Source organism: Poeciliopsis prolifica, unplaced genomic scaffold, assembly GCF_027474105.1.
Source record: "Poeciliopsis prolifica strain line A6 unplaced genomic scaffold, Auburn_PproV2 SCAFFOLD016, whole genome shotgun sequence".
Classification (NCBI taxonomy): domain Eukaryota; kingdom Metazoa; phylum Chordata; class Actinopteri; order Cyprinodontiformes; family Poeciliidae; genus Poeciliopsis; species Poeciliopsis prolifica.
In genome coordinates, this window is record NW_026562391.1 from 7881699 (window position 1) to 7890593 (window position 8895).

Genomic DNA, 8895 nt, shown 5'->3' on the forward strand with positions numbered 1-8895 from the left:
TTCGTGTGTGCTCTTAATTGCATTATGGGTCCGTATGACTTTGTTGCACAATATGATGCTTTCATTTTCTCATCAAGTGCAGTCATCATCAGATGCTGTTCATTTGCCAAGCATGGACCACTTAGTATAAGTGTGATGCTTTCTCAACGATAGAAACTGAGGAATCCTGCTATGAAATTAAATTAATGCTCACATGTAGTTTAATTTAAAGGGATCAATGGGACTCAATTCACAGTTAAGATTATGTTGATTATCTGAGACACGCATGTGAAAATAACTCGATGAGGGTCTGTTTAAGGTTAGGCTGAAGAGATGACGCACAGTAAAATTGCTGCAGTTTTAAGGCTGAGCATTAGGGGGTGCTAAGAGACAGAAGGGTAAGTGAAAGCATGGCAAACCAATAAAATCATAAAGGTTTAATTTAATAAAACATACACACGGGAAAGAAATGTTAAACACTGAAAAATATTTTTTTTGTCAATTTAACCTTGTTATGAATACCCCTCCACTTTATTTATCACCCACTGGTCACAGTGTTACCATACAAAATCACTTCCAACATGGAACTGCATTGAATAATTTGGACTTTAACATTCACATTCACTCGCACACCCACATGCACGCATACACACATACACACAAAATGCACTTTCAAAAAACAAAATTAAATACTTTTTTTTTTTTTTTACAAAATAGAAAGGGCAAAGGACACAGGGACAGAATAAAAGATATTAAGACATGCAGTGACAAATATAAAAAATAGACATTTGTTTCCTTTTTCTGTACATACATACATCAACACATATAAATATATAGAAGTAAAAAAGAGTGTATTTTTGAAATACAAAGGTCAAATTGTACAGTTACATTCCATAATAACAAACAGAGGACATGGCACAATATTCAAGTGAGTTTGCCTTTTCCACAGACACACTATACAATATTGTATACTGTAGAATGAAAACACACAACAGTTGGTTTCTCCAAGTCTGTTCACGCTGCAGTAAACATTGCAAATGAAGAAAGAATTTTTTTTTTCAGTGGATATTCATTTGGAAACACTCATTCAAGCAACTTTTGAACAATTGGCTCTTTGAGTTCTTGCTTTCAATGCTTCAAAATTTCAGAGCCGTGTCTTAAGTTTTCTGCAAGTCTTCATCACTGAGTCGAAGAGAAACTCTGGTACCATAAACAAGCAGCTGACAAGCAGTCAGTGAAACCTGTCATTTTACAGTTTTAGCTTGGCACAATAAACAAGAATGTACCAGAATGTAGTGAAGTCCTTCATGGCCTTCTGTGTTTCCCCTCTCTTCAGTTCTGTCTGACATCCTGCAGCAGTTTGTTGATCTCCTGGGCCAGCTCGCTTGTATCAATGCCGGCCTCGTGGCGACTGTCCCTGCGCTTGCTGCTTTGGTGACCCTGATGGAAGACACCGTCAAAGTCATCCTCTTCGTAATTCTCTGGGATTTCCTCCATGGCTGGCAGCCATTTCAGGTGAGGTGGTTGTCCATTTGTGGAGGTGGAGGAGGAAGATGAAGAGGGAGAGGAGGAGGAAACATGGTTGTTCACCACAGATGTGTTCCCTGGATTTAAATAGTGTGTATTAGCAGCCCATGCAGCTACACCAGGAGGGTAAGCAGGACCTTTACCACCGGGGAGCAAACCTCTACGGCTGTCTTGAGGAACAGCGTTGTTACTATAGTTACCTGCAATGTTGCCACCACGACTGCTTGCCCTCTCTGTGGTTGATGAGGACGAGGGTGGGCTCGTTTCAGTGCACTCAGTGTAAGAGTCTATGTTGGGGGGTAGGAGTCGCTGGAATACAGAGTTCATCTCTGTGAGAAGGGATCCAGCCCCTCCCCCAGCTGCATCGCCCCCTCCCCCTCCTATTCCTCCTCCACCGAGATCCAGCTCTTCATTCCCAGACTCCTTGCCAAATGTGGAGAAACTCTTGCGATTCTCTGAGTCCACCGAAGACTCATCATCATCTAGCTGGGGTGGCTGGGAGGACTCTTCCCCGGGGATGTACATGTTGTTTCGGTAGTCTGCGGACGATGCAGGAGAGGAGACGGGGGGCATCCAGCATTGGTCAGAATGTCCCAAGATGCGACATTCATCCGTGCACAGTCTCGTTGCTAAAGTAAAAAATAAATAAATAAACAGAAAAATAAACAAACAGAAACAAGAGAAAAAGGACAGATTTGTGTATGCAATATTGTGCTCAGGTATATTTGACAAGTTAATTAGTTGTTTTTCACAGTTAATTTATGGATTTGATTGTTTAGACATTTACCCAAATAAAAACAGCAATTGTTTTATTTCAAATTTAAGCCAAATGGTTAATAATTACTAGACTCAATAATGAGTGTATTTAGAATTTGACTTTATGTTGATTGTGAATATTCACAAATAATTTATCTATGTAATAATTTACCTGCTTGTATATTTAAATAGAAAACAGGTAAACACTTGGTAAAAAAAAATGAACCTGACAATTGTTTATACTGTCAGGTTAATTACATTGAAGAAAAACAGTGGTAAGTCTCACTATCAGCTTATATTCCTGTGTATTTTATTTCTTTCTTAATTAAAGAAAAGAGAGCAGTTGGGGGAAGGAGGGGTAACTGCAACACTTCCAAGTCTTTCTCAAAGGGAGCGATAAGGTGATAAAGAATGGTCAAGTCCACCATCTCTTCCCTTATCCATCTCAATAAAGACTTAGAATACATTAACGACTGCAGAGGAAAGACAGTGAGATGTGAAGGAGCTTTTGGGTGAGCAAGAGAGAGTCGGAGAGAGGGACCTCGGAAGTGGGAGAGGGAGAGAATAACATCATTCTAAAAGCAATTACTATGAATTCTCCTCAGTTCAGACATGAAAGCGCACCACTGTCACTCACCAAGGGAAAAAAGGGGAACAGGAAAAAGAAAAGAGTGAAGGGAGGGGAAAAAAAACAGCTCCCTGAGACGCATACCGATGAGTGACAGCCGACTCATCTCCGCTCCGGGGAGGATTTTACAGACACGACTCTATCTTAGGGGCAGATAACACACAGACACAACTGCACACGCACAAACAGCCAGCACGCTGTGCCCTCTCTCAGTGTGATAACGAGCGTGGAAATGAGGCCTGTGTGAAAGAATGGGGCAGTGTACAATGGAGATTGTGTCTGCAACAGGGTGAATTTAGAGGCCATAACAGCAGGTGTAAAGACAAATAATAAGCTTAGACTTGATACTGTCCATGGTGCTGAAATTTGTCAGATAGGTATTAGACTGGACAAGCTTGGAGCTGCCTCACGGAGGGCTTGCTTAGGACAGTTTCATACTTTTTTCAAATTGGGAGTGAAGAGAAAGAAAAAAGATCAGTTATGGAAATGTTAAGTCCAAACATCTCCTTAAGTTTACTCCAAGTGGATTAGAGCAATTTAGAAATTGCAAAATGACAAGTTTCACAGGGCAGATTTAAGTAAAGTGTGGTGATCCTCTAAAATGACAGGTCACAGCCGAGATACTGCCAAAGAAGGTGTCAGGGATGTGAAGGAACTGACTGGCGTCAATTCATGCTGAGAAAGGTGCAAAAGTGGAAGAAATAGAAAAAAAGTGCTGCCGTGTGGCGCCAGCTGTTGAGACATTGCAGGCAGACAGGGAATGTAGAAAAGATCTCACCTGGGTGGAGTCGGTGATGCATTTCGAGGTGCATTAGGTCAGAAAACCCCTCCCCCAGCAGAAGCCTGTCCACGGGGGATTCTCGCCCCATCTCGCAGTCACTGTCCCCCGCCTCACTGTCCCCACGGCCACTGTCCTTCAGGCTGAACTTGTCCATGTCCTGTAATGCGTACCTAGGAACAGAAACCACAGTGAGATAGTTTGTAAACAGCATAGTGCTGCTTGAAAATCAATGATGCAAGTTTATGTTTCAGTGCACAAGAAAAGCTGGATGAATCAGTCTGCCCGCAGAGGAGACTAGATCTATCATATCAGACTTGAAGCTGCTTCTGCAATATGTCAAATCACAAGACAAGGTTTGGCCCATAAATTCTACATTGCAGGTAGATCCCATCATTAAATCTTTTACAGCAGCCACCAGGGGCATCACTAAATCTATCACTCAGATGTTATAAGGGGATATTATGATGAAAGTTCTGATGGATGTGGACTTTTACAACCACAGCCTGGTTTCAATGAGGAATACATGGAAATTGTTGTCAGACAAATGAGTTGCATTCCTTTCGACTGAATGAAACTGGTGTGATAATTCGAATGTGGGGAAAAACACTAACAAATCATAAAATCACGCAACAGATCCACTGACAAGTGAAATTCAACTACACAATGAGGAACAAGTGGTTTGGAAAGTAAACAAAGGATAATCTTTTCAGGAAAAAAAAAAGGGCGAGGAGGACTGGGGAATTGGGGTAAATTACCTGTAGCTGCGGGAGTATTTGTTGCCACGGAAACTGGGTCTGGGCTGGTACTGGCCCTGATGGAGCATGGACAGAAGCTGTGAGACTTGCTACATCCCCCAAAAAAATGACAAAGCAAAGAAAAAAAAATAAAGCAAACAAAAAAGAAAAGGGGAAAGATGAATAAAAAATGGGACATTGAAGATGGGGAATGGAGGGGAGCAAGAGACAAGACAAAAGACAAAATAATGGTTGAGTAAACACAAAATGGATGATGGAGAGGCTGCTTAAAATGGATGAAACAAAATGGATGACATTAAAATGAGAAAAAATAATAAAGGGGTCCTGGAAGTGTGATAAGACTACGTGAATATGGAAGCACATGACTGGGAGTTGAGTCATGGTAATGATGGAGGTAATGGTAACAGGGTGTAAACAAGGTAAAGACAAAGGCATCTATAATCATCATCAGTTTTAATGAGAGTCAGCCTGAACTACAGGGCACTTTTGATTAAGTCACTGTCACATTTGGAGATGACTTAATTTGCTCAGAGACAGCTGTATGTGGAGGAGGAGAAAGGCTTGTGTGTGTGCTAGAGGGAGTGCTAGAGCAAGAGAGAGAGAGAGGGTGTGGGTGAAACACAGAGAAAATTTAGGACTAATGAATCACATTAGAAATAATTTAGAGGAACTTGAGGTGTGTGTGTCTGCTCATGCTTACCTCCACTGGTGGAGTTGCGTGTGCCATTTCCAGGGCAAAGCTCTCCGGGATGTGATTGGACGAGATGGTAACCAGGCTGTTAAGAGATTGGCGACTGTGATGGTTCTGTGGAACCCCCATCTGGGCCCGGTCCATTGGAGGTGTGGTTGATGGTGAGCGGTGGTGGGCCCTGATGGGGAGGGTGCCGTTCACTGTGGGCACCAGGGTGATGTCACCTTTGTGAATTTGGCGTGAAGGTTTCTTTGGGTGGTGTTGGTGGGTGGACTCAGCCACCCGGCAGTTGTAAGAGTGTCTCGCCTCTTTCTTTTCCCTGTTACAGTTTCTGACAAAGGTCACCATGATGACCAGGAGCGTGCTAACGAGTAGTCCCAATAAGATGATGATCATTTTGGATATACTGATTGGAGACCCCCCCTTGTCCATTGGCTGCACATGGTTTTTTATGTTCTCATGGAGATTGATTTTTAGAACTGCCTTGGCACTAAGACTTTCAGTTCCCTGATCTCTGACCAACACAGTAAGCTCAGCATGGTCATGTGGGAAGTTCTCTAGACTGGTGTTGGCTTGGATCTTGCATGTTCTCGGCTCAATGACAAAGTACCCTTCTTCATTGCCACTGACAATAGAGCAGATGAGCTCAGCATTGACTCCTGTGTCACGATCAGTCGCCCTGACCATCGTCACTAAACGTCCAGCCTCTGTGAACTTTGAAGCACGAATGTCTGCTGAAAAATTCCACAACTGTGGAACCACAATGACTGGGGGGTTATCATTTTCATCCAGAATGCTCAGAACAACAGTAGTGTTGCTGGTAAGTGGAGGTTTACCTGCATCTTTGGCTTGCACAACAAAGGATATATTATTCACCTCCTCCCGGTCAAATGTGCGCAGAGCATAGATGGCTCCATTAGAGGGGTCTATAGTGACGTAAGTGGAAATGGAACTTCCATGAATGAAGTTTTCCAAGATGGAGTAGCTCACCTGTCCATTGGCATCCAAGTCAGGATCAGTAGCTGTGATGGATGTCAGGTATGCTCCAGGGGCATTGTTTTCCGTTTTGAAGATCTCATATCGTCCCTTCTCAAAGCGTGGCGGGTTGTCATTTTCATCTGTAACATGCACTGTGAAGTGTTTCACTGTGGAGAGGCTCGGGGTCCCCCTGTCCTCAGCCACAACAGTCAGGCTGAACTCTGACCTCTTTTCTCTGTCAAGGGACACATTGGTCAAGATCATATAGTTGTTCTCATAGGTTTTCTGCAGTTTGAAATAACCTTGACCGTGAAGTTTACACTCAACCTCTCCATTTAACCCAGAATCCAAGTCTTCCACTCTTACCAAAGCAACAAATGTGTCCAGCGGAGATGCTTCAGATACATAGGCTGCATCCCCATTCCCCTGAGATGGGAAATTAATACTGATGTCTGGTTTGTTATCATTCACATCTACCACTTTGACCAAGATCTTGCAGTGAGCAGGCATGGAGTTTGGACCCATGTCTTGAGCTTGCACGTCAATGTCATAAGAATTTACTGTCTCATAGTCAAGACGCTTGATGAGGGTCAGGTGGCCGCTGTCGGTGTTAATTTTGAACGTCTCTATAATTTTAGGAGACACGTGATTGCTAAATGAGTATGCGATTTTAGCATTTGTGCCGTCATCCGCGTCTGTTGCGTTCAGATCGATAAGCAGAGTGCCAACAGGTGAGTTTTCAGGCAGATTTATAACATAGGAGGACTTCTCAAAAACCGGACTGTTGTCATTAGAGTCAGCGATGCTGATTTTGAGAAGGGTTGATCCTGTTCTTGGGGGAACGCCCCTGTCGGAGGCTGTGTACTGAAGTTCGTAGCTGGAGCGCACCTCCCGGTCCAGCTCCTTAAGTACCACCAGCTCTGCGTACTTAATTCCGTCGCTCCGAGACTGCACGTCTATCTTGAAGTTGTTATTTGGCTCTAGAGCATAAGTATATAAGGAATTCTCACCGACATCGGGGTCTGTGGCGCTGTCCAAGGGGATGCGCGCTCCGACGGCCGCACTTTCTGAGATCTCGATGGGGATTAGGGCTCGGGCGAAATGCGGCGCGTTGTCGTTAATGTCCAGCACTTCCACTTCGACGTGAAACAGCTGGAGGTGCTCGGTGGGGAGCGTCAGGACGTCGAACTGGATGGAACAGTTGAGATTCTTCTCGCAGAGTTTCTCGCGGTCGATTTTGGTCCTGATGCTGATCTCTCCGTCCTGCTCACGCACAGTAAGGAAAGAGGAGCTCCCCCGCTGCATCGCTCTGAAGCGCAAAGACACCGAGCTGGGAAGTTTTGCCAAAACATCCGCGACGTCGTCTCTCAAGCGGGCGATTACAGTGCCAACCTTCTGCTCCTCGAAGATCTGATATTTCAGCGTCTTGCCGGTAACGTGCTGCGCCGCCAGCACAAAAACCGTTGCAACTCTCAGCATTCTTGTTAAAAAGAGTCCCGTCATTTTCTACTTGCTCGTCCTGCTGGAAAAAAATTTCTACAAAACAAAAAAATAAAAAAATAAAGAAAAAAGATCAGTTCCACCTTTAAATTAAGAAATGCTCAATCAGCAACTGCATTGATTTTTCTGGAAAAAAAGAAAAAAAAAAGCAGTAGTTAAATAAAAACTGATTAAAATTTTTGCCAGGTCCCATAAACTCATCTGATTCTCCTCACAACCATCGTTTTTGTTTTATCAGTCAGAGTTTTTTGTTGCATGAATCCAGGCAGTGTACCACTGGAAATTTGCGCGTCTCTCTCCCTCTCCTCCTTGCGTCTGTGCGCCGTGCGCTCTCTTCCGCTCCCTCTCTCCGTTTGAGCTTGCCTCCGCACAGACTTTACCCAAAAGAAAGAGGAAAAAACGAAAGATCCCGCCTCAAATTCTCTTGCCGCACTTCTGCTTCTGCTCCCCCTTCTTTTTTATGACATCCCCCGGTAAAGACAAACGATTTTTTTTTTCAACCAAAAGCTGGCTGGTGGCTACTTGATACCCAAAGAAGGAGGGAAAGGAGGCGCAAGAAAGGAGGGGAAAGTGGGTGGAAACCCCGCCTTGGATAGGTTAATTCTTGCAACTTTTACGATGAACGATTATGGATAGGGAGATAAAACCAAGAAAGAAAAAAATATATCCAAGAATCCTCCTTTTGAGTCATTTTTATCACTGTAAATCATTTACATAGGCATATTTATGATTTTCTCTCCCTCTCCAAAAATGATGGAGACGCAGTTATTTTAAATCCTCATCAGACATACCTCTTAGTTATATGCATTATTGCACGCCGCATTCAAGTCTTAATACACCTTTTAATACGTAATATTTAATCAGGAACAAGCTGCTATGCGCCCACTCCTACACAGTGATTTAAGCACTTGCTGTCTCGTCATTAAAGCATCTCACCTTCTCTGTTTCATTTTTTTCTTCTTCTTCCTGCTCTTTGAAGTGGCTGACTACCTCCCTTTTCCATGCACAGGAACTTTGTAGTGGACACACTGACTGAAGTATCTTTCACTTGTGCCTAATCTGTGCTTGTCTGTGTGGGTGAGAGTGTATAAACTGGGTAAGCCGTGTGGCGAATCGCGCTGAAAAGGGAGCCGGGCTCTAATGAATGCCTTTTAAGAGTTGGTCACGCCGAGAAACAGCTCCGTCCCCCTCCCGTGTGCAAATCTATCCAGCATCACTTCAAACTCCCTGCAGGATAGGGTATTTTTGATAACGAGCGCAGCATCCGCAACTCACTAGTTCAAGCATGCCGTTTTCAGTT

The 8895-nt window shown here is 43.7% G+C and overlaps 1 protein-coding gene across 2 annotated transcripts; it reads right to left on the reverse strand.

The window, feature by feature from the left end:
• Positions 1 to 401: 401 nt before the first annotated feature.
• On the reverse strand, positions 402 to 7990 carry pcdh18a (protocadherin 18a). 2 transcript variants are annotated; one of them, XM_055041500.1, is made up of 4 exons: positions 5127 to 7990; positions 4427 to 4515; positions 3669 to 3841; positions 402 to 2135 (listed from the first exon to the last, which is right to left on the reverse strand). In XM_055041500.1, the coding sequence occupies exons 1-4, from the start codon at positions 7596 to 7598 to the stop codon at positions 1312 to 1314; spliced, it is 3558 nt and encodes a 1185-aa protein (XP_054897475.1). In that variant the 5' UTR covers positions 7599 to 7990; the 3' UTR covers positions 402 to 1311. The 2 variants fall into 2 exon arrangements, with proteins under 2 accessions (XP_054897475.1, XP_054897476.1); XM_055041501.1 differs by having other exon boundaries at positions 4427 to 4482; positions 5127 to 7989.
• Between the last annotated feature and the right edge of the window lie 905 nt (positions 7991 to 8895).